General features: G+C 41.8%; 1 protein-coding gene across 2 annotated transcripts in view; it reads right to left on the bottom strand.

Annotated features, from left to right (window-relative positions):
• The window catches only part of ssh1a (slingshot protein phosphatase 1a), a 68,264-nt gene extending 48,910 nt beyond the window's left edge, over positions 1-19,354 (bottom strand). For both annotated transcript variants that reach the window (XM_024438620.2, XM_024438621.2), the window contains exons 1-2: positions 18,928-19,354; positions 9,719-9,756 (exon numbers count right to left, since the gene is read on the bottom strand). In XM_024438620.2, the coding sequence (XP_024294388.1) occupies positions 9,719-9,756; positions 18,928-19,008 (119 nt within the window). In that variant the 5' untranslated portion in view covers positions 19,009-19,354. The remainder of the gene's footprint in view (positions 1-9,718; positions 9,757-18,927) is intronic.
• Between the last annotated feature and the right edge of the window lie 5,810 nt (positions 19,355-25,164).

Raw genomic sequence — 25,164 nt, 5'->3', positions numbered from 1 at the left:
CCGGATGTGCTACTTGTCCCAGACCTATTATTTGACCATGCTGGTCAATTATTGGCTACGTTCTGTTATAATCTCCACCCGGCACAGCCAGAAGTGGACTGGCCACCCCTCATAGCCTGGTTCCTCTCTAGGTTTCTTCCTAGGTTTTGGCCTTTCTAGGGAGTTTTTCCTAGCCAATGTGCTTCAACACCTGCATTGCTTGCTGTTTGGGGTTTTAGGCTGGGTTTCTGGACAGCACTTTGAGATATCAGCTGATTTGATTTGACACTACAGTTTCTGCTTCACATTGATTTATCAATGAAAAAGCTAAGACATGTTAATTCTGGGGCCGCTCTGCACACACAAGCTTGCTAGCTACAGTAGCTCTGGTGGAAGTTAAGCCAACTCTCGGAAGTTCAAACACATTCAAAGTTCCTCCATAGAAGCCGCTCCTCTGTAGCTAAAATTCTGTGGGCTTTACTCTGATAATGCATGTCGTAACAATGCCCAGCGCAACAAAACCAAGCCTCCACTAGCGGTCTCCCCATCCGCAAATTCAGTCACATTTCACGCCCTACACTTGTCTGTCCATCACGCATGCAAGTAACTATAACCTAGGTAGCCAATAACACCAATGCGCAAATCGGCTGCCTAGGCTAAAACAAGTGGTGTAAAGTACTTAAGTAGTACTTTAAAGAATTTTTACTTAAGTCATTTTTTGAGGGTATCTGGACTTTATATTTTTTCCAACTTTTACGTCAGTACATTCCTGTAGAAAATAATGTACTTTTTACTCCATACATTTTCCCTCACACCCAAAAGTACTCGTTACATTGACAGGAAAATGGTCCAATTCACACACTTATCAAGAGCACATCCCTGCTCATCCCTACTGCCTCTGATCGGTCGGACACACTAAACACAAATTATTTGTTTGTAAATTATGTTTTGGAGTGTGACCTTGGCTAGTCGTAAATAAAATAAAATAAAATTGTGCCATCTGGTTTGCTTAAAATAAGGCATTTCAAATGATTTATACTTTTTATACTCTTGATAATTAAGTACATTTTAGCAATTCCATTTACTTTTAACACTTAAGTATATTTAAAACCAAATACTTTTGACTTTTACTCAAGTAGTATTTTATTGGGTGACTTCACGACAATTGAGTACTTTTCCCACCTCTGCTACTTAAGTTGTTTTTTGGGGTCTGTACTTTACTATTTATATTTGACAACTTTTACTTCACTACATTCCTTAAAAAAATAATGTACTTTTTACTCCATACATTTTCCCAGACACCCAAAAGTATTTGTTACATATTGACAGGTGTCATGACTGCCTTGTGAGGATCCAAATAGGTCAGATCAACTTTGAAATAAATAACATCAACCAGAGCCCCTCTCACTCGCAGAGGCAAGGAGGGAACTGGTGGGGGTAAACCCTGTTGTAAATCAAGGAGAGAACATTCAGCATCTGCCTCTCCAATGTTCACCACAGGAATGTGCCTTTGTTTTAAAAATACTTTTCCCTCCGAAACTCAAACACGGTCTAATGCGAATACTGGAACAATATTAACATAGAACGTGGGGAATAGTCAGAGGCGACCTAAAAGAACACTAATGTCGGTTTGGTTGTTATTTTGTGATGTCATTAAAAATGTTAGAAAAGGAAGTACTGCAACTTGCAAAGAATACATACTACATGTACGAAATTTCCATCCTCTGTGTTGTGCATGCTATATGAAAAATAATTAAAGTGTTAATGAGCTCATTCTCACGCGTGCCAGTGAGAGGTAGCTGCGTTCCATTGCATTTCTAAAGACAAAGGAATTCTCCAGTTGAAACATGATTGAAGATTTATGGGAACATCCTAAAGATTGATTCTATACATCGTTTGACATGTTTCCTCGAACTGTAACGGAACTTTGACTTTTCGTTTGGACCTAGTGCTCGCGCCTCATGAATTTGGATTTGTGAACTAAACGCGCGAACAAAAAGGAGATATTTGGACATTAATGGACTTTATCGAACAAAACAAACATTTATTGTGTAACTGGGATTCCTGTAAGTGCATTCTGATGAAGATCATCAAAGTTAATATTTATAATGCTATTTCTGACTTCTGTTGACTCCACAACATGGCAGGTATCTGTATGACTTGTTTTGGTCTCTGAGCGCTGTACTCAGATTATTGCATGGTGTGCTTTCTCCATAAAGTTTTATTTAAATCTGACAGCGGCTGCATTTAGGATCTATAATTCCATGCATAACACTTGTATATTTTATCAATGTTTATGATGAGTATTTCTGTAAATTGACATGGCTCTCTGCAAAATCACCGGATGTTTTAGAAGCAAAACATTACTGAACATAACACGCCAATGTATACTGAGATTTGTGGATATTAATATGAACTTATCGAACAAAACATACATGTATTGTGTAACATGAAGTCCTATGAGTGTCATCTGATGAAGGTCATCAAAAGGTTAGTGATTAATTTAATCTATTTCTGCTTTTTGTGACTCCTCTCTTTGGCTGGAAAAATGGCTGTGTTTTTCTGTGACTAGGTACCGATCTAACATAATCAGACGGTGTACTTTCGTCGTAAAGCCTTTTTGGGACACTGTGGTGGGATTAACAACAAGTTTAACTTTAAAATACTTGTATGTTTGAGGAATTTTAATTATGAGATTTCTGTTGTTTGAATTTGGCGCCCTGCACTTTCACTGGCTGTTGTCATATCGATCCCGTTAGCGGGATTTCAGCCGTAAGAAGTTATTAAGAGAAGGATGTAACTTAAGAAACTATAAGAGGAAATTGTTTCTATAACTGTGCACAGTAAGTAGTCACCGCCCCCTTGAGTGAGGTCAAAGAGTGTGTCAGCCTGACAGAACCGCCCATTTTAAAACAAACTGTATAAAATTATGGATTAAGAATTAAAATATTAGACCAGAGAGAAAAAAAAGTGGTATGAACTCAATCTCAACATGAGGTAGAGACAATAGTCACCTCCCAGACAATCACTGGTACAGCTGATTATCTGTCCTTAGTAAAGTGGGACCATTCTACTACTCTGCTCAAACCACCGTAGTACGCTACTTTCATCACCCCGCTGGGAACCATCGACACAGCTTGCTGGCTTATTTTCAAAGAAGCATCTTCCAGAGCAAATGGAAGGAGAATAAACTCTTAGTTATGTTCAGGACTACATGACAAGTCACCGGATACCGGACAACGGCAGAGGAGAACAGTAAAAGACGGGTGGGAACCCCTTTTGGACAATCAGAGCTTTACAAGCGTGCCGCGAAAAGGCCCAACCCCCTTTCCAAGGCGACCCAGTTTATTAGAGAAAGACGGCAAACCAAGGCATTTTCAAGTAACTACATTCATGATTTATTACTCCAAGCGGGCGGCGGTTCGTGTGAAAGGATAAGTGAGAGTAGTTTCTGAATGTACCAACGTTTAGTGTCTCTGTCCCGCTCTCTCTTTCCTCGCCCTCTCCATGGCTTTTGTAACGAACAGCCATATTGTTGTCAGTCCGCTAGGGACCTGTTTCTAATGTATTAAGTGTGTATGTTTATCCTGTGTTACCATTTAGTTAGCTAGTAAATAAATTAAACAAATTTGTGTAGTACTGGATCATAAGGCTCGGGTTTTTGCAGAAGCAAGGATGTTACGACTGTTCAGAATGATGATACAAAGCTATTAATAAGTTCACTGTTTATTGATATGATAGGTAAAGATCTGTCGCAAAGACCTGGCGATCTGTCACGAAAACAAACAAAAATGTGCCGTTTGGTTTGCTTAATAAGGAATTTGAAATAGTTTATACTTTTACTTTTGATACGTAAGTACAATTGAGCAATTCCATTTACTTTGATACTTTAGTATATTTAAAACCACTTTTATCAAGTAGTATTTTACTGGACTTGAGTCATTTTCTATTAAAAGGGATCTTTACATTTAGTCATGCATGACAATTGAGTACTTTTTTCCACCACTGGGTAACTATATGTTGCCCGCTCCATAGCAAGCTGCTCTATCCGCACTGATTGGTGAAGTAGTTTAATGTCAAGCTAAATATAAAAAAATTAGGTTAATAAAAAGGAACAATATAAATAACTAATTTTTTGGGGTTCGAACCAGATCAGAACTTTGTTTTTCAGGTTAGAACAGAACAGAATGAAACAATTGGAAAATAATTTAGGTTCCAACCCCTGGTCACAACATTGTTCCATCTCTCATGCAGTGTGCCGCCTATTCATGTTTCCAGGTCTGAAATTCCAGGTCCCAGAAACGATTAACTCAAAAATGTTGTGCACAAATTTGTTTAAATCACTGTTAATGAGCAGTATCTTTAAAACCCCTTCAGGATCCACCCCTTTTTTCCCCCCAATTTTCATCTGAAATGTCATACCCAAATCTAACTGCCTGTAGCTCAGGCCCTGAAGCAAGGATATGCATATTCTTGGTAAGATTTGAAAGGAAACACTTTGAAGTTTGTGGAAATATTAAGACTGTAGGAGAACACAGTAGATCTGGTAAAAGATAATTCAAAGAAAAAACAAACCTTATTTTGTATTTTTTTGTACCATTATATTTTAAATGGAAGAGAAAGGCCATAATGTATTAATTACAGCCCAGGCGCAATTTAGATTTTGGCCACAATATGGCAGCAGTGTATGTGTTAAGTTGCACACTGATCCAATGAACCATTGCATTTCTGTTCAAAATGTTGTATCAAGTCTGCCCAAATGTGCCTAATTGGTTTATGAATAACTTTATGTTCAAAATTTTGCACTCTCCTCAAACAATAGCATGGTATTCTTTCACTGTAATAGCTACTGTAAATTGGACAGTGCAGTTAGATTAACAAGAATTTAAGCTTTCTGCCAATATCAGATATGTCCATTGGAGGTCGACCGATTATGATTTTTCAACGCCGATACCGGTACCGATTATTGGGGGGCCAAAAAAGCCGATACCGATTAATCTGACTTTTTTTTCCCCCTGTAATGAAGTAACACTTAACTTAATATAAAACATCAATAAAATCAATTTAGCCTCAAATAAATAATTAAACATGTTCAATTCGGTTGAAATAATGCAAAAACAAAGTGTTGGAGAAGAAAGTAATACGTGCTTGTAAAAATGTGTGCCATGTAAAAATGTGTGCCATGTAAAATATGTGCCATGTAATATATGTGCCATGTAAAAAAGCTAACGTTTAGGTTCCCTGCTCAGAACATATGAAAGTTGGTGGTTCCTTTTAACATGAGACTTCAATATTCCAAGGTAAGAGGTTTTAGGTTGTAGTTAATATAGTATTTATAGGACTATTTCTCTCTATACCATTTGTATTTCATATACCTTGGACTATTGGATGTTCTTATAGGCACTATAGAATTGCCAGTGTAACAGTATAGCTTCCATCCCCCTCCTCGCCCCTACCTGGGCTCGAACCAGGAACACATCGACAACAGCCACACTCAGAAGCATCGTTACCTATCGCTCCACAAAAGCCGCGGGGAATAACTACTCCAAATCTAAAAGCGAATGACTGCTGACAAAACGCACGAAAGTGCTGTTTGAATGAATGAATACGGGCCTGCTGCTGCTCAGTCAGACTGCTCTATCAAATCAGACTTAATTATAACATAATAACACACAGAAATACGAGCCTTTGGTCATTAATATGATCGAATCCGGAAACTATCATTTCGAAAACAAAACGTTTATTATTTCAGTGAAATACGGAACCGTTCGGTATTTTATCTAACGGGTGGCATCCCTAAGTCTAAATATTCTTGTTACATTGCACAACCTTCAATGTATATCATAATTATATAAAATTCTGGCAAATTAGTTTGCAATTAGCCAGGCTGCCCAAACTGTTGCATATACCCTGACTCTGCATGCAATGAACGCAAGAGAAATGACACAATTTCACCTGGTTAATATTGCCTACTAAACTGGATTAGTAGTTAGAACTAGTGATTATGATTGATTGTTTTTTATAAGATAAGTTTAATGCTAGCTAGCTATTTACCTTGGCTTCTACTGCATTTGTGTAACAGGCAGGCTACTCGTGGAGTGCAATGGTTAGAGCGTTGGACTAGTTAACTGTGCGGTTGCAAGATTGAAACCCCTGAGCTGACAACATGAAAATCTGTTGTTCTTTCCCTGAATAAGGCAGTTAACCCACAGTTCCTAGGCAGTCATTGAAAATAAGAATGTGTTCTTAACTGACTTGCCTAGTTGAATAAAAGGTTTATTTAAAAACGTTTTTTTTTTTTTATATATATTTTTTTTTAAATCGGAAATCGGCACCAAAAATACAGATTTCCGATTGTTATGAAAACTTGAAATCGGCCCTAATTAATTGGCCATTCCGATTAAATCGGTCGACCTCTAATGTCCATGTCCTGGGAAATGTTGTTACTTACAACATCATGCTAATCGCATTAGCCTACGTTAGGTCAACCATCCCTAAGAAGTTTTAATAAAGCCCTTTTGTGGGGAAAAACTAATTCTGATTGGCTGGGACTGCCTCCCCAGTGGGTGGACCTGGCTTCCTTCTATGAACTGTAACTCAGTCAAATCTTTGAAATTGTTGCATGTTGAGTTTATAGTATTGTTCAATATAATATCAACACATATTTAGTTTGAGATATTGTTTACCTTCTGTAAGTTTAAGAAATATTGCCTTGTGCCTTTTAAGTCCATTACCAAACACCCACATAACTAAGGTATTTTCACATTTCTCTCCATCATGAGGGAGAATAATATAAGTTCACCAACTAGTGATTTTACTGATTTCACATTTGTTTATGAATGTGATAACTCGGAATTTAATGATTACTACAAAAAATAAAAATTTAAAACAGAATTACTGCAACTGAATTGGCTACAACAGGAAATCATAATCGTCACAAACCACAGCCGGGTCACCTGCTACTGTCCTCCGTTCCACTGGCATACGGTTAGATTCAACTGTTTTCTTTGTCTTTGTTGTCCGGTGGTCAAACCAAGAGTGTTACAACAGTTTGGACCACCCCTCCCTCTATGCCTTTCACTCTCACCTCTCCCAGCTCTTAGACACCTACCCATGAGCCCCCTCTTTCCATTTACTGATACCAACATACTCACCCAATGAGTACCGACTGACACCGGATGTTGATAAGTAGTTGAAACTTGGTCAGTCCCTCCTGGCCTTGATGTTAACGTCCACAGACGGATCGGACAGGTTCAGATTTGGTCCAATCATGGACGTACGTATGTTTCCCAAGTTTGGATAGTACAGTAAGTAGAGCACAATACAGTACCGCACAGTAAGTACAATACAGTAAAGACAAGTAGAGTATAGTACATTGTACTGTACTGAACTCTACTGTCCAAACTTGTAAAACATGAGAATTACATTACATGGGGAGGCAGGTAGCCTAGTGGTTAGAGCGTTGGGCCAGTAACCGCAAGGTTGCTAGATCAAATCCCTAGCTGACAAGGGAAAATTCTGTCATTGTAAATAAGAATTTGTTCTTAACTGATTTGCAAGTTTTTTTTAAATGTATGAAAAACAAGTCCGTAATTCCATTACCAAAGTTGGCATCTGCACAGTTCCACTAAATTAGTTTTTGTACATTTTTCAGTGAAATTGTTAAAGGTAGTCCTTGTGCATAGAGTTGTATTGTTTGTTAAAGTTTCAATACAATGATTTTTGTTTGGCATACATTTTAAAGTGAAAAAACTAGAATCATAAGCTGTTACCGTGGAAATGCCCAAAACATTCACAGCAGTATCAGATTTCACTGCATGAGGGCATGGGGGCAGAACAGTAAATCTCCCTGTGATTAATTACCAAGATTATTGACCCCATGGAGCCAGAGAACCACATCCCTCACTATGTAGGAAGGGTGACGTGCTGACCTCTTCCACTCTTCCCCCTTTGTCCTGGGGCACAGTAGAGCAGGAAGTTATGACCAGCTTTCAGGCATCCTGTTTTCAGCGAGAACAAAAATAATCTAATGTCTGACCCACACGCACATGAATGGAGAAAAAAAAAAAAAAGACTAAGGAAAGTGGGATGATGGGCTTGAAAACAATCGTGTCTCTGAATGTCAACACCTTTGTTCGTGAGTGACGTTACACATCCATATAAAAGCTGACAATTGAAGCAATACAGGCCAGTGGTGCACATAAGACTAGTGGTTGACCGATTATGATTTTTCAACGCCGATACAGATTAAATCAGATGATTTTTTAAAATGTATTTGTAGTAACGACAATTACAACAATACTGAATGAACACTTATTTTAACTTAATATAATACATCAATAAAATCAATTTACCCTCAAATAAATAATTAAACCTGTTCAATTTGGTTTAAAAAATGCAAAAACAAAATGTTGGAGAAGAAAGTAAAAGTGCAATATGTGCCATGTAAGAAAGCTAAAGTTTAAGTTCCTTGCTCAGAACATATGAAAGCTGGTGGTTCCTTTAAACATCTTCAATATTCCCAGGTAAGAAGTTTAGGTTGTAGTTATTATAGGAATTATAGGACTATTTCTCTCTATACGATTTGTATTTCATATACCTTTGACTACTGGATGTTCTTATAGGCACTTTAGTATTGCCAGTGTAACAGTATAGGTTCCGTCCCTCGACTCGCCCCTACCTGGGCTCGAACCAGGAACACAACAGCCACCCTCGAAGCAGCGTTACCCATGCAGAGCAAGGGGAACAACTACTAGAAGGCTCAGAGCGAGTGACGTTTGAAACGCTATTAGCGCGCACCCCGCTAACTAGCTAGCCATTTCACATCGGTTACACCAGCCTAATCTCAGGAGTTGATAGGCTTGAAGTCATAAACAGCTCAATGCTTGAAGCACAGCGAAGAGCTGCTGGCAAAATGCACGAAAGTGCTGTTTGAATGAATGCTTAAAAGCCTGCTGGTGCCTACCATCGCTCAGTCTGACTGCTCTATCAAATCATAGACTTAATTATAACATAATAACACACATAAATACGAGCCTTAGGTCATTAATATGGTCGAATCCAGAAACTATCATCTCGAAAACAAGACGTTTATTCTTTCAGTTGGTCGACCTCTAGTAGTGACCAAAACAGACAGACAATCACTGTTTTAGCACCTGTCGCAACAACAACGAGCCAAAAGAGGGAAGACAACATTTTGTCAAAATTGTCTGTTAAAGATTGGGGAACCATGGTCTACAGTTTTATTTGGCCCCCCAATATCATTGTTGTACATAAGTCTGTAAACACATCAGTATATCGGTGATTTTAATTTTGTATTCCCAACCATAATAGAGACACGTGATTGCATAAATTTAAGCAAGATTTCTTTTGTTTTAGTAAAAATATTATATAGGATTTGGATTCTGGCGGTCAAATTGCAGTCTACAGATGATTTCTAATCATGTTCCAGCTCGCAAACCATCCCCTCAAGACAAAAATCGGCCCGCGGCTGAATCTAGTTGATGATCCCTGCCGACAGACAGACAAAGGTTTCTTAATAATTTGTTACAGTGGTGACCGGCATTGAGAGGAACCAGGAATGAGTAGATCTGGAATGCTTACCCAACACCAACAAACACAGATGACAAAAACGTCCTCCTAATCTCCATCTAGCATTATCCTGCGCCACCATGGAAAAGAGAAGCAGCTCTGGGCTACCCAAGCAAGTCCACTAACACTAAGTATTAACAACACTTACCTCTGATTTAGCCGCTGCTCATAGTCACTCCCAAAGTCCTGCAAACCAAGAAAAAGCAGAGGAAAAGAAACAAAAATTACCAAATCTGATACTTCAAGACATTGAAGCGCTACAGTGCAGCCATTTGTATCATGTGGACATGGATCTACAGGTAACTGACAAAATAAAGGAAACATCAACAAAGCATCTTAAAATAATTGTCCAGTGTTTCCATATTTCTATGATATATCACCTACACAGAGAACAAAACATTAGGAACACCTTCCTAATATTGAGTTGCACCCCCTTTCGCCCTCAAAACAGCCTCAATTCATCGGGGCATGGACTCTACAAAGGTGTCAAAAGCGTTCCACAGGGATGCTGGCCCATGTTGACTCCAATGCTTTCCACAGTAGTGTTGAGTTGGCTGGATGTCCTTTGGGTGGTGGACCATTCTTGATACACACGGGAAACTACTACCATACCCCGTTCAAAGGCACTTAAATCTTTTGTCTTGCCCATTCACCACTGAATGGCAAACATACACAATCCAAGTCTCAATTGTCACAAAGATTAAAAATCATTATTTAACCTGTCTCCTCCCCTCCATCTACACTGAAGCAGATTTAACAAGTGACATAAAAAAAATGTATTTCACCTTTATGTAACCAGGTAGGCCAGTTGAGAACAAGTTCTCATTTACAACTGCGACCTGGCCAAGATAAAGCAAAGCAATGCGACAAAAACAACAGCCTTACACAAACAAACGTACAGTCAATAACACAATAGAAAAATCTGTATACAGTGTGCGCAAATGAAGTAATGAGGTAAGGCAACAAATTGGCCAATAGTGGTGAAGTAATTATTTGTAAATACCATTACAAAGTAGGTGTTGGCTTTGGGGATGACCAGTGAAATATACCTGCTGGAGCACCTGCTACGGGTGGGTGTTGCTATGGTGACCAGTGAGCTGAGATAAGGCGGGGCTTTACCTAGCAAATAGTTATAAATTACCTGGAGCCAGTAGGTTTGGCGATGAATATGTAGAGAGGACCAGCCAACAAGAGCATACAGGTCGCAGTGGTGGGTAGTATATGGGGTATTGGTGACAAAAAATATGTCACTGTGATAGACTGCATCCAATTTACTGAGTAGAGTGTTGGAGGCTATTTTGTAAATTACGTCGCCGAAGTCAAGGATCGGTAGGATGGTCAGTTTTACGAGGGTGTTGGCAGCATGAGTGAAGGAGGCTGTGTTGCGAAACAGAAAGCCGATTCTAGATTATAATTTGGATTGGAGATGCTTAATGTGAGTCTGTAAGGAGAGTTTACAGTCTAACCAGACACCTAGGAATTTGTAGTTGTCCACATATTCTAAGTCAGAACCATCCAGAGTAGTGATGCGAGTCAGGCGGGCAGCGGTCGGTTGAAGAGCATGCATTTAGTTTTTACTAGCATTTAAGAGCAGTTGGACGCCACGGAAGGAGTGTTGTATGGCGTTGAAGCTCGTTTGGAGGTTTGTTAGCACAGTGTCCAAAGGGCCAGATGTATACAGAATGGGGTCGTCTGCGTATAGGTGGATCAAGGACTCACCCGCAGCAAGAGCGACATCATTGATATATACAGAGAAGAGAGTCGGCCTGAGATTTGAACCCTGTGGCACCCCCATAGAGACTGCCAGAGGTCCGGACAACAGGCCCTCCGATTTGACACACTGAACTCAGTCTGAGAAGTAGTAGGTGAACCAGGCGAGGCAGTCATTAGAGAAACCAAGGCTGTTGAGTCTGCCGATAAGAATACGGTGATTGACAGAGACGAAAGACTTGGCCAGGTCGATGAAGACGGCTGCACAGTACTGTCTCTAATGGATGGCGGTTATGATATTGTTTAGGACCTTGAGCGTGGCTGTGGTGCACCCATGACCAGCTCGGAAACCCGATTGCATAGTGGAGAAGGTACGGTGGAATTCTAAATGGTCGGTGATCTTTTTGTTCACTTGGCTGTCGAAGACTTTAGAAAAGGCAGGGCAGGATGGATATAGGACTGTAGCAGTTTGGGTCTAGAGTCTCCCACTTTGAAGAGGGGGATGACCACGGCCGCTTTCAAATCTTTAGGAATTTCAGACGATACGAAAGAGAGGTTTAACAGACTAGTAATAGAGGTTGCAACAATTGTTGCGGATAATTTTAGGAAGAGAGGGTCCAGTTGCTGCAGGTGGTGCAGCGCTGTTGGGCCTGGGGTAGCCAGGTGGAAAGCATGGCCAGCTGTAGAGAAATGCTTATTGATATTCACGATTATCGTGGATTTATCAGTGGTTACAGTGTTTCCTAGTCTCAGTGCAGCGGGCAGCTGGGAAGAGATACTCTTATTCTCCATGGACTTTAGTGTCCCAAAACATTTTGGAATTAGTGCTGCAGGATGCAAATTTCTGTTTGAAAAATCGAGCCTTTGCTTTCCTGACTGTGTGTATTGGTTCCGGACTTCCCTGAAAAGTTGCATATTGCGGGGACTATTCGATGCTAGTGCAGTACGCCATAGGGTGTTTTTGTGCTGGTCAAGGGAAGTGAAGTCTGGAGTGAACCAAGGGCTCTATCTGTTCTTAGTTCTACATTTTCTGAAAGGGGTATGCTTATTTAAGATGGTGAGGAGAGCACTTTTGAAGAACAACCAGGCTTCCTCCTGAAAGCTATACGGGATCATAGCTTTCACCTAGGATTCAAATCAAACGGTCACATGCGCCAAATACAAGTGTAGACCTTAACATGAAATGCTTGCTCCCAAGCTCTTACAGTTCAAGCTTTTTAAAAAAAAAATTCAACAAATAAACTACATTTTTTAAATTACAACAATAAAACAACGAGGCTGCAGTTGAAGTCGGAACTTTACATACACACACCATAGCCAATACATTTACACTCAGTTTTCCACAATTCCTGACATTTAATCCTAGTAAAAACTCCCTGTCTTAGGTCAGTTAGGATCACCACTTTATTTTAAGAATGTGAAATGTCAGAAGAATAGAGATAATTATTTATTTCAGATTTTATTTCTTTCATCACATTCCCAGTGGGTCAGAAGTTTACATACACTCAATTAGTATTTGGTAGCATTGCCTTTAAATTGTTTAACTTGTGTCAAACATTTTGGGTAGCCTTCCACAAGCTTCCCACACTAAGTTGGGTGAATTTTGGCCCATTCCTCCTGACAGAGCTGATGGAACTGAGTCAGGTTTGTAGGCCTCTTTGCTCACACACGCCTTTTCAGTTCTACCCACAAATGTTCTATAGGATTGAGGTCGGGGCTTTGTGATGGCCACTCCAATTCCTTGACTTTGTTGTCCTTAAGCCATTTTGCCACAACTTTGGAAGTATGCTTGGGGTCATTGTCCATTTGGAAGACCCATTTCCGACCAAGCTTTAACTTCCTGACTGGTGTTTTGAGATGTTGCTTCAATATATCCACAACTTTCCATCCTCCTGATGCCATCCATTTTGTGAAGTGCACCAGTCCCTCCTGCAGCAAAGCACCCCCAGAACATGATGCTGCCACCCCCGTGCTTCGCGGTTGGGATGGTGTTCTTGGGCTTGCAAGCGTCCCCCTTTTTCCTCCAAACATAACAATGGTCATTATGGCCAAACAGTTCTATTTTTGTTTCATCAGACCAGAGGACATTTCTCCAAAAAGTACAATATTAGTCCCCATGTGCAGTTGCAAACCATAGTCAGGCTTTTTTATGGCGGTTTTGGAACAGTGGCTTCTTCCTTGCTGAGCAGCCTTTCAGGTTGTCGATGTTGGACTCGTTTTACTGTGGATATGGATACTTTTGTACCCGTTTCCTCCAGCATCTTCACAAGGTCCTTTGCTGTTGTTCTGGAATTGATTTGCACTTCTCACACCAAAGTACATTCATCTCTAGGAGACAGAACGCATCTCCTTCCTGAGCGGTATGAAGGCTGCGTGGTCCCATGGTGTTTATACTTGCGTATTATTGTTTGTACAGATGAACATGGTACCTTCAGGCGTTTGGAAATTGTTCCCAAGGATGAACCAGACTTGTGGAGGTCTACAATTTTGTTTCTGGAGGTCTTGGCTGATTTCTTTTGATTTTCCAATGATGTCAAGCAAAGAGGCACTGAGTTTGAAGGTAGGCCTTGAAATACATCCACAGGTACACCTCCAATTGACTCAAATGATGTCAATTAGCCTATCAGAAGCTTCTGAAGCCATGACATTTTCTTGCATTTTCCAAGCTGTTTAAAGGCACATTCAACTTAGTGTATGTAAACTTCTGACCCCCTGGAATTGTGATACAGTAAATTATAAGTGAAATAATCTGTCTGTAAACAATTGTTGGAAAAATTACTTGTCATGCACAAAGTATATGCCCGAAACAACTTGCCAAAACTATAGTTTGTTCACAAATTTCTTGTTGAGGGGTTGAAAAACAAGTTTCATTCTCCAAACTAAGTGTATGTAAACTTCCAATTTCAACTGTACATACAGGGGGTACTAGTACCGAGTCAGTGTGCAGAGGTACAGGTTGGAGGAAATTTGTACATGAAGGTAGGGGTGACGTGACTATACATAGATAAACAGCAAGGAGCAACAGTGTACAAAACAATGTAAATTGTTTTTGGGTGGGGGGGCGCAATGTAAATAGTCCGGTGGCCATTAGATTAATTGTTCAGCAGTCTTATGGCTTGGGGATAGAAGCTGTTAAGGAGCCTTTTAGTCCTAGACTTGGCGTTCCAGTTCCGCTTGTCGTGCAGTAGAAGAGAAAACACTAACTTGGGTGACTGGATTCTCTGACAATTTTATGGGCTTTCCTCTGACACCGCCTATTATATAGGGTCCTGAATGGCAGGAAGCTTGGCCCCAGTGATGTACTAATGTTCTTTGAGTAAATAGCAAGCATTTTTAAAACTCTTTGAGACATGTTTGAGGTGAGGTTTTTTAAGTGTTTTTCTACAATTTATGCTTTGACCACAAATACGAGTATAGGACGAGTCAACAACATTATTTAGGTATAAATTAACAGAATAGGGCGATCTTCAACGAGCCTTGGCATAGATTCTACAAGTGTCTGGATCTCTATTGGAGGGATGCCACAGCATTCTTCCAAAATAAATTCCATAATTTGGTGTTTTGTTGATGGTGGTGGAAAACACTGCCCCAGGCGCCGCTCCAGAATCTCCCATTATTGTTCAATTGGGTTAAGATCTGGTGACACCCATTGTTTGTGTGTCAATCTAATAAACATCATAAGAAATATGACAACTCATAAATGTTCATTGTTAACCTAGATACCTGACTTTATGAGAGAGGTGAACGCCACTAAATGGAGGGAATGGGGCCATTCTTCATGATAAAGTTTCACAACAGTAATATCTTCAAAACAGTTCTTATTGTACCGGGAGGGATATCATAGATTGGAAGTATCAGGATAGAACTACAGATGTAGGATCTTAATTTTATCACTTTTGTTCCTGCGAACTTTGTGCCTAGCAGGAAATGCAAACTTGTACTGTATTTGGGTTTTAAAAAGGCTTCAAGTTTGTCATTTTCACTTTGAAATTTCAGACTTGATTTTCCCTAAAAAAAAATGTTATCAACCTCTACAGAAATGTCTATTAATTATGAAATATATAATTCTAATTTCCTGTTGCTGCAGGATTTTTTGGGCTAGCTCTAATTAAGATCCTACATCTGTACATGGTGACAGGTAACTGAGGTGGGCCATTCTCCCGAAGTTTCACCTACTAAAACCTGAGGGATGTCAAACAAAGCACTACTAGCAATCTCCCTGCCAAGGTAAGGTAGGCTGTGCCAGAGTACAGCAACAATGAGAGCAAATACTTGTGACAAGTTGTATCCAATACTGCATTTCAGCTCCAAAAACACACGCCGCTTTCCATTTCTGAACTAACTAAATAGGGAGAGCATTACACTTGTGATGAGCAGAAAACAGCAAAGAAAACTCATTGTCTTTCATAAAAATTTGAAGTTTCACAAACACACAAAACGGTGAGTAAAGTAAAGGTTTATGTCCCCATCTAAACAAACAGTGCCAGTAAGGTAATATGGTTGGCCTCTACCCAGGGGAAGGGCACCGAGGGGCCAGGTGAAACACACCAGGGAGGGTAATCCAATAGTTCACCTGAACAGCCCTGCAACCGCTACAAGTGAAATTACAGCCATAATTCTGCCACAGCAAGACATCAAAGCAACAAGTTAGAGCCATGAATAGAAAGAGGATTTCACTTCGTAGGGAAGAGTCTAAAACCGAGGAATGAAACTCTCTGCGTGGGTAAAGAAGCAGAGCATTTAGGTTGTGATTGTACTTTTGTTTCCATGACTAATCAAAACTCGTTTCCTCATGGCCCTCTGCAGCAGACATATGGTGAGCAATATGTTGAAGCACATTTGTTCATTAAAATAACATCAAATTGATTAGAAATACAGTGCAGATATTGTTAATGTTGTAAATGACTATTGTAGCTGAAAACAGCTGATTTCTTTATGGAATATCTACATAGGCCCATTATCAGCAACCATCACTCCTGTGTTTCAATGGCACGTTGTGTTAGCTAATCGAATTTTAGCACTTTAAATAGGCTAATTGATCATTATTACACCCTTTTTCAATTGTGTAAGCACAGCTTAAAACTGTTGTTCTGATTTAAAGAAGCAATAAATCTGGCCTGCTTTAGACTAGTTAAGTATCTGGAGCATCAGCATTTGCGGGTTCGATTACAGGCTCAAAAGGGCCAGAAACAAAGGCCTTTCTTCTGAAACTTGTCAGTCTATTCTTGTTCTGAGAAATGAAGGCTATTCCATGCGAGAAATTGCCAAGAAACTGAAGATCTCGTACAACGCTGTGTACTACTCCCTTCACAGAACAGCGCAAACTGGTAGTAACCAGAATAGAAAGAGTGGGAGGCCCAGTTGCACAACTGAGCAAGAGGACAAATACATTTGTGTCTCGTTTAAGAAACAGACGCCTCGCAAGTCCTCAACTGGCAGCTTCATTAAATAGTACTCACAAGACAACAGTCTCAACCTCAACAGTGAAGAGGGGACTCCAGGAGGCTGGCCTTCTAGTCAGAGTTCCTCTGTCCAGTGTCTGTTCTTTTGCACATCTTAATCTTTTATTTTTATTGGCCAGTCTGAGATATGGATTTTTCTTTGCAACTCTACCTAGAAGGCCAGCATCCCGGAGTCACCTCTTCACGTTGAGACTGGTGTTTTTAGGGTACTATTTAAAGGACAAAAAAAGAAGTGGTTTTCTTTCAAAAACAAGGACATTTCTAAGTGACCCCAAACTTTTGAATGGTAGTGTATATAGAATCGCAATACATATTGCGATCGTGACAATATTGCATCATGTGGTCCCTGGCAATTTCCAGCGCTACATGTAGGGCTAATAGCTATATTTCACTTTTGCTATTCATGGCAAATTCATGTAGCCTACCTTCCACCGTCACAACAGCTACCATATTGTTACCCCACCACCGTCCTCCCCTCAATGCTTTCCCTCCACTTCTCATTCCCTCCACTGTTCATGTGAGAATGACATCATAGCTGCAGCAGCCTCCTGAGGGGCTTGGCTGCTCCTCATCAGACAGGGCCCTGGGCAGAGCCCTGGGAGCAACGAGGCAGCCAGTCAGTCAATTCCAGCCCGCATGGAAAATGAGTGACAGGGAAGGCCAGTCCTCTGTCATGCCAGCTCAACTATCGCCATCCTCATGACAAACGTGTTTCTTTTTACACATCTCTTTTTCACATTGCAGGTGTAATGAGTCAGGCCCAATGACTCAGTATTTTAAGGCAAAGAAGAAGTCTAATGAAAGAAAATAAAGATCAGCTAATGCTATGGTCCCAGTTCTTGATATAACGATGATTGTTCTCATCTTTGATACAAATCCACCCTCTACTCCTCAGTAAGGGCTAGTGCCTAGTGGAGACATACAACCTTCCTTCCTTCCTTCCTTCCTTCTGGAGGCTAGTCTTTGTTGAGTTTTACATGACTACAGTTTATATTAACAGTTAGCACCCCCAACTGGTCGAGGTGTACTATCAATTCAAAAACAGTACTTTGACTAACTATCATTTCTATATGAGTTCCATCACATGCCATTGGGGTGATTTGTGTAGGCTTAACAGTTATATTTTGAAATATCAAAAAGTGGTCATGTTATTGTTTAGAATTACCTTGCATTTTGTGATGGGATTAAAGCATTGGCTAAAGTTAATATGGACTCATGGTTCAGCTAACAAATAAAACACTTCAACACAAGGAGCAGTAACATGAGTCCCTTTGTCATCTTTGAAGTGTTCTTTTTTTTTACTTGTCTGTCTGTATTGTCAGACTACTCTCTGTATGGGAAATTACTAGGCCTCTACCACATGACATGGCTGTATGAAGTTATGCCACATTTCACCTCATTGACAGTTCCTTTAGAAGACATTATATAAATCAGTATATAGAACATTACATACTGTCCATAATAACACTGGTTTTGGCAAAAGTAGCTAACATTTAACTAGCGAACATTTAGCTAGCCAACATTTTGGTCTACCAGATTTTATGGCACCACTGCAGTACCGTTACACACACACAAAATGTGTTAGCTGGCTAGCAAGCTAGTTTACTACATTCACCAGCAGGATAGAGAAGAAAACAGCACAGACCTTGTTTACAAGCACTTCCATTTAACGAGCGAACTAGCTAGTTGTGGGTTTTAAAGCTCAAGCTTGTAACAACGTTGTGTGCAATAAAATTGTTTAATACATACTCAGTGATAAAATAACAAGGTACCTATGCATGATAAGAATGCAAACTAGGTACCTAAAGCCATAGTAATTTGGAAATGGCAAGTGGTAGCTAGCTAATGTTGGTCATTAATATGTTAACGTTAAATCAATTGCTAATTAGTTAAAGAAAATAAGTACACGCTAGCTAACTAGGTAACCTGCGTGTATTGTGGGTTAGTTGGGTAGCTACCTAATAACTTTACTGGCTAGCAATAGCATTGCTACTGAGATGCAACTTTGCTTGCTCGCTTTTCCAAACAGCTAGCTACCTTGCTAGTGATGGAGCTGAGCCTAGTACTAAACTAGCTTATCCCGTCGCTACAAGGCCTACCTATGTTACTCCCACGTATCCTCGGTGTTTTCTTACGCGCTTTCTTGACGTTTCTAGAACGTCTCTCCAGCTATTTCCAAACTTACCTCCCCCACGTTGGTGGTGGTAGTGCTGGCTGTGGATGCAGCGCTTGGGGTAGGGGAGCGCTGCAAAGTAACCAGAGCCATGACTGGGAGAATCTGCACAGGCCGGTGTAGCCTGTCCAGAGAATGGTTTTATTTCGGGTAAAGAACCTGAGGAAGTTGCTTCTTGATGTCAACGTCTATTGCGGTCGAAGCAGAGAATTTCATCGTCGTTATTACATTTCCATCGTCCTAAAATCTGGCAGCCAGTGCCTCAGTTGTTGCTTTTGAATGTTCTCTAATAAAAATACATTCATGTAATATTAAGAACGTGCAGTGCAGACACACGTCGTTCCTCATGCTGCGGCTTTCACACTAGCTAGCCTCTGTAGCCTGCACAAAACAGTTTCAATCAGGCAGGAGGATGTAGGGATGCGAGCGTATACCATAATGCCAGCCCAGACAGCTAGAGCTGCTGTCTGTGTGTTGATGCTGAATTCAAACATTCAGTGGTCTGGTCCAATGGATGTTATCAAAATCTGTCTTCCAGTTTAAACAGTGTATTTCACTTCGCCTGTCGGTAAAAAAAAAAACGTAATTTCTCAAAAGTGACATGCTTTCCCATGTGTTTTACTGGGAGAATGCGTGTAAATTCGAAAGGAATTTTTGCCACGAATCCTCATCCAAAAATGTTGATTCGTGAGCGGATTCCATTATGCTCTACTCTGGGGCAGTGGGCTAAAGTCCGTCACGTCGCTGGTAATGGGGACATAGATAAATGCCAACAAAATAACATTTTGGTCAGTGTGTGTGTTATCTATTTAACTGTACGAGAAAGCTTAAAAGGCCTCAAATTGTAAATATCGGTATAGGTTTTTTTGTATCGGCCAAACATTTCATAACAGTGCATCCCTAGTTTCAGATGTTCTAGGAAGATGGGCAGGGACTTTGCCCTCCTAGTTTCATGGGGAAGCAGGTTCCAACATTGGGGTGCCAGGACAGAGAAGAGCTTGGACAGGGCTGAGAGGGAGCTGGGTGGGCTAAGAGACCTGAGGTAGCAGAATGGAGCACTCGGGTTGTGGTGCAGGGTTAAAGCATAGCCTGAAGTTAGGGAGGGGCAATTACTCTTGCTGTTCTATAGCTAAGCACCATGGTCTTGTAGTAGATGTGAGCTTTCAACTGGAAGCCAATGGAGTATGCGGAGGAGCAGGGTGAAATGAGATTACTTGGGAAGGTTGAAAAGCAGGTGGGCTGCTGTGTTCTGGGTAAATCACACACGTGGGGAGCCCAGCCAACAGCGAGTTGCAGTGGTCATTTCCTGTGTGAGGTAGGGTCGTACTCTATGGATGTTGTAGAGCATGAACCTGCAGGAGCGGGTCACTGCTTTGATGTTGGCAGAGAACGACAGGATGTTGTCCAGGGTCACGCCAAGGTTCCTTACACTCTGGGAGGCCGACACTGTGGAGATGTCAACCGTGATGGAGAGGTTTTTGAGCAGGCAAGCCTTCCCCGAGAGGAAGATCAGTTCCGTCTTCTCGAGGTTGAGCTTGAGGTGTTGGGCCGACATCCAAGTTGAGATATGTTTTTATTTAACCTTTGTTTAACTGGACAAGTCAGTTAAGAACAAATTCTTATTTACAGTGGGTTAACTGCCTTGTTCATGGGCAGAACAACAGATTTATACCTTGTCAGCTCAGGGATTCAATCTAGCACCTTCTGGTTAATGGCCCAACGCTCTAACCACTTGGCTACCTGCCACCCCATCTGCCAGGTACGCAGAGATGCGTGTCACGACCTGGGTGTCAGAAAGGGGAAAGGAGAAAAGTAATTGAGTGTCATACGCATAGCAATGATAGGAGAGACCATGTGAGGATATCACGGAGCCAAGAGTGTGCATAGCCTGAGACACCCAGCCCTGAGAGGGTGGACAGGAGGAGCTGAGGGTTCACAGTGTCGACGGCAGCAGATAGATCTAGGAGGATGAGAACAGAGGAGAGAGTCAGCTTTGGCAATGTGGAGAGCCTTCGTGACACAGAGAAGAGCAGTCTCAGTTGAGTGACCCATCTTGAAGCTTGACTGGTTAGGGTCAAGAAGATCGTTCTGAGAGCGATAACGAGAAACTGTATCAGAGACAGCACACTTAAGTGTTTTGGAAAGAAAATAAAGGGATACAGGTCTATAGTTTTTGACATCAGATGAGTCGAGTGTTGATTTCTTGAGGTGAGCAACCCGGGCCATTTTGAAGTCAGAGGGGATGCAGCCAGTGGTCAGGAATGAGATGAGGGAAGTAAGGAATAGGAGAAGGTCTCCAGAGATGGTCTGAGAAGGGAGGAGTGGATGGGGTCGAGTGAGCAGGTTGTTGGGCGGCCAGACCTCACTAGTCGCAGGATGTTGTCTGGAGAAAGAGGGGAGAAAGAGGTCAAGGTGTAGGACAGTTCTGTGTGAGTGAGACCAGTGGACTCCATAGGCTGAGTGAATGAGTGGTGGATGTCAACCTTTTTTTCAAAGTGGTTGACAAAGTCGTCCGCGGAGGGAGGGGAGCGGTGGAGGGTTAAGGAGGGAGGAGAGAGTCGAAAAGAGTTTCCTATGGTTAGAGGCAGAAGCTTGACATTTAGAGTGGTAGAAAGCTGCTTTAGCAGCGGATACAGAGGAAAAAAAGGTAGAGAGGAGGAAGTGAAAGGATGATAGGTCCTCCAGAAGTTGAGTGGTTAGGGTTGGAGGAAAGGGAGACAGAAAAATAAACAAACTAGTGATCAGAGAGACCTGGGGGGGGTGGTTGCAGTGTGATTAGTAGACGAGCAGCCTCAAGTAAAGATGAGGTCAAGCGTAGTGCCTGCCTTGTGAGTTGGAGGGGATTGTGTAAGGGTGATTTAAAAAGAGGCATGGAATTTAAAGAGTTGGAAAGAAATTAATCAAAGGCAGACGTTGGGAGGTTGAAGTCGCCAAGTAATTAGAGCGGTGAACAATCGTTAGGAAATTAGCTTATCAAAGTGTCAAGCTCATTAAGGAACTCTCTGAGGGAACCTGGTGAGCAATAGATGACAATAATGTTAAGTTTGAGTGGACAAGTGACAGCATGGAATTCAAATGAGGAGACGGACAGGTGAGAGGGGGAGAAAAGAGAATCTCCATTTAGGAGAAATAAGTAGACCCGTGCCACTGCAACCACCAGATGCTCTCGGACTATGAGAGAAAACATAGTTAGATGAAGAAAGAGCAGCTGGGGTAGCAGTGTTCTTTGGGGTGATCCATGTCTGCTTTTGAATGTTCTCCAATAAAAATTAAATTATGTAATATTAATGTGCAGTGCAGGCACATTGTTCGTCAAGGGACTGAAGGGCAGCATAGGCTGAGATGAACTCGACATTCTCAAACGCAGATGGGCAGTTCCAAACACTGCCAGACCCGGAATTCCACAAAAAAATTGAATTATATCCAATTTTATTGGTCACATACACATATTTAGCTAATGTTATTGCTTGTGTTCCTAGCTCCAACAGTGCAGTAGTAACTAACAGTGCAGTAGTATCTAAAAAAACAATTCACAACAATACACACAAATCTAAAATTAGAAGAATGGAACTAAGAAATATATAAATGTTAGATCGACTAATGTCAGAGAGAGGCATTGACTAAAATACAGTAGAATCGAATACAGTATGAGATCAGTAAAGCAGTATGTAAACATTATTTAAACGGTATTAAAGTGGCCAGTGATTCCAAGTCTATACATATAGGGCAGCAGCCTGTAATGTGAAGGGTTGCGTAACCGGGTGGATGCCGGCTAGTGATGAATATTTAACAGTCTGATGACCTTACGATAAACCTATGACAGAGAGACTGAAAAACAGCTTCTGATGCACCTGTACTGTTCTCGCCTTCTGGATGATAGCGAGGTGAACAGGCCGTGGCTGTGGTGGTTGATGCCCTTGGTTTTTTTGGCCTTCCTTTGACATCGGGTGCTGTAGGTGCCTGGAGGGCAGGTAGTTTGCCCCCAGTGTTGCGTTAGGCAGACCGCACCACCCTCTGGAGAGCCCTGGGTGGACCATTGTCAGTGATATGTACCTCGAGCAACTTGAAGCTTTCCACCTTCTCCACTGTGGGCTTATAAATGTGGATAGTGCGTGCTCCCTCTGCTGTTTCCTGAAGTCCACAATCAGTGTCTTTGTTTTTTAGACATTGAGTGAGAGGTTATTTTCCTGGCACCACTCTTCCAGGGCCCTCACCTCCTCCCTGTAGGCTGGCTCGTCATTGTTGGTAATCAAGCCTACTACTATTGTGTCGCCTGCGAACTTGATGATCGAGTTGGAGGCGTGCGTCGCCACGCAGTCATGAGTCAACCAGGAGAACAGGAGGGGGCTGAGCACGCACCCTTGTGGGGACCGTGTGTTGAGGATCAGCGAAGTGGAGGTGTTGTTTCCTACTTTAACCACCTGGGGGCGGCCCATCAAGAAGTCCAGGACCCAGTTGCACAGGGCTGGGTTCAGACCCATGGCCCATAACTTAATGATGAGCTTGGAGGGTACTATGGTATTGAATGCTGAGCTATTGTCAATGAACAGCATTCTTACATAGGTATTCCTCTTGTCTATATGGGATAGGGCAATGTGCAATGCGATTGCATCGTCTGGATCTATTGGGGCGGTAAGCAAATTGTAGTGGGTCTAGGTTGGCAGGAAAGGTAGAGGTGATATGATCCTTAAGTAGCCTCTCAAAGCAGTTATTGATGAAAGGAGTGCTACGGGGCGATAGTCATTTAGTTTAGTTACCTTTACTTTCTTGAGTACAGGAACAATAGTGGACATCTTGAAGCAAGTGGGGACAGCAGACTGGGATAGGGAGAGATTGAATGTGTCCGTAAACACTCCAGCCAGCTGGTCTGCGCATGCTCCGAGGACGCGGCTAGGGATGCCGTCTGGGCCGACAGCCTCGCGAGGGTTAACATGCTTAAAATGTCTTACTCACGTCGGCCACGGAGAAGGACAGCCCACAGTCCTTGGTAGCGGGTCGCGTCAGTGGCAATGTGTTATCCTTAAAGCAGACAAAGGTGTTTAGCTTGTCCGGAAGCAAGACGGTGTCCACAACATGGCAGGTTTTTCCTTTGTAGTCCGTGATTGTCTATAGACCCTGCCACATACAGTGGGGAGAACAAGTATTTGATACACTGCCGATTTTGCAGATTTTCCAACTTACAAGGCATGTAGAGGTCTGTCATTTTTATCATAGGTACACTTCAACTGTGAGAGACGGAATCTAAAACAAAAATCCAGAAAATCACATTGTATGATTTTTTTTGATACATCAGAAAAGCAGAACTTAATTTTTAGTACAGAAACCTTTGTTTGCAATTACAGAGATCATACGTTTCCTGTAGTTCTTGACCAGGTTTGCACACACTGCAGCAGGGATTTTGGCCCACTCCTCCATACAGACATTCTCCAGATCCTTCAGGTTTCGGGGCTGTCGCTGGGCAATACGGACTTTCAGCTCCCTACAAAGATTTTCTATTGGGTACAGGTCTGAAGACTGGCTAGGCCACTCCAGGACCTTTAGATGCTTCTTACGGAGCCACTCCTTAGTTGCCCTGGCTCTGTGTGATTCAGGTCATTGTCATGCTGGAAGACCCAGCCACGACCCATCTTCAATGCTCTTACTGAGGGAAGGAGGTTGTTGGCCAAGATCTCGCGATACATGGCCCCATCCATCCTCCCCTCAATACAGTGCAGTTGTCCTGTCCCCTTTGCAGAGAAGCATCCCCAAAGAATGATATTTCCACCTCCATACTTCACGGTTGGGATGGTGTTCTTGGGGTTGTACTCATCCTTCTTCTTCCTCCAAACATGGCGAGTGGAGTTTAGACCAAAAAGCTCGATTTTTGTCTCATCAGACCACATGACCTTCTCCCATTCCTCCTCTGGATCATCCAGATGGTCATTGGCAAACTTCAGATGGGCCTGGACATGCGCTGGTTGAGGAGGGGGACCTTGCGTGCGCTGCAGGATTTTTTAATCCATGACGGCGTAGGGTGTGTTACTAATGGTTTTCCTTGAGACTGTGGTCCGAGCTCTCTTCAGGTCATTGACCAGGTCCTGCAGTGTAGTTCTGGGCTGATCCCGCACCTTCCTCATGATCATTGATGCCCACGAGGTGAGATCTTGCATGGAGCCCCAGACCGAGGATGATTGACCGTCATCTTGAACTTCTTCCATTTTCTAATAATTGCGCCAACAGTTGTTGCCTTCTCACCAAGCTGCTTGCCTA

The sequence above is a fragment of the Oncorhynchus tshawytscha genome, linkage group LG12, assembly GCF_018296145.1.
Source record: "Oncorhynchus tshawytscha isolate Ot180627B linkage group LG12, Otsh_v2.0, whole genome shotgun sequence".
Lineage (NCBI taxonomy): Eukaryota > Metazoa > Chordata > Actinopteri > Salmoniformes > Salmonidae > Oncorhynchus > Oncorhynchus tshawytscha.
This window is presented reverse-complemented; position numbering and strand designations above follow the sequence as displayed.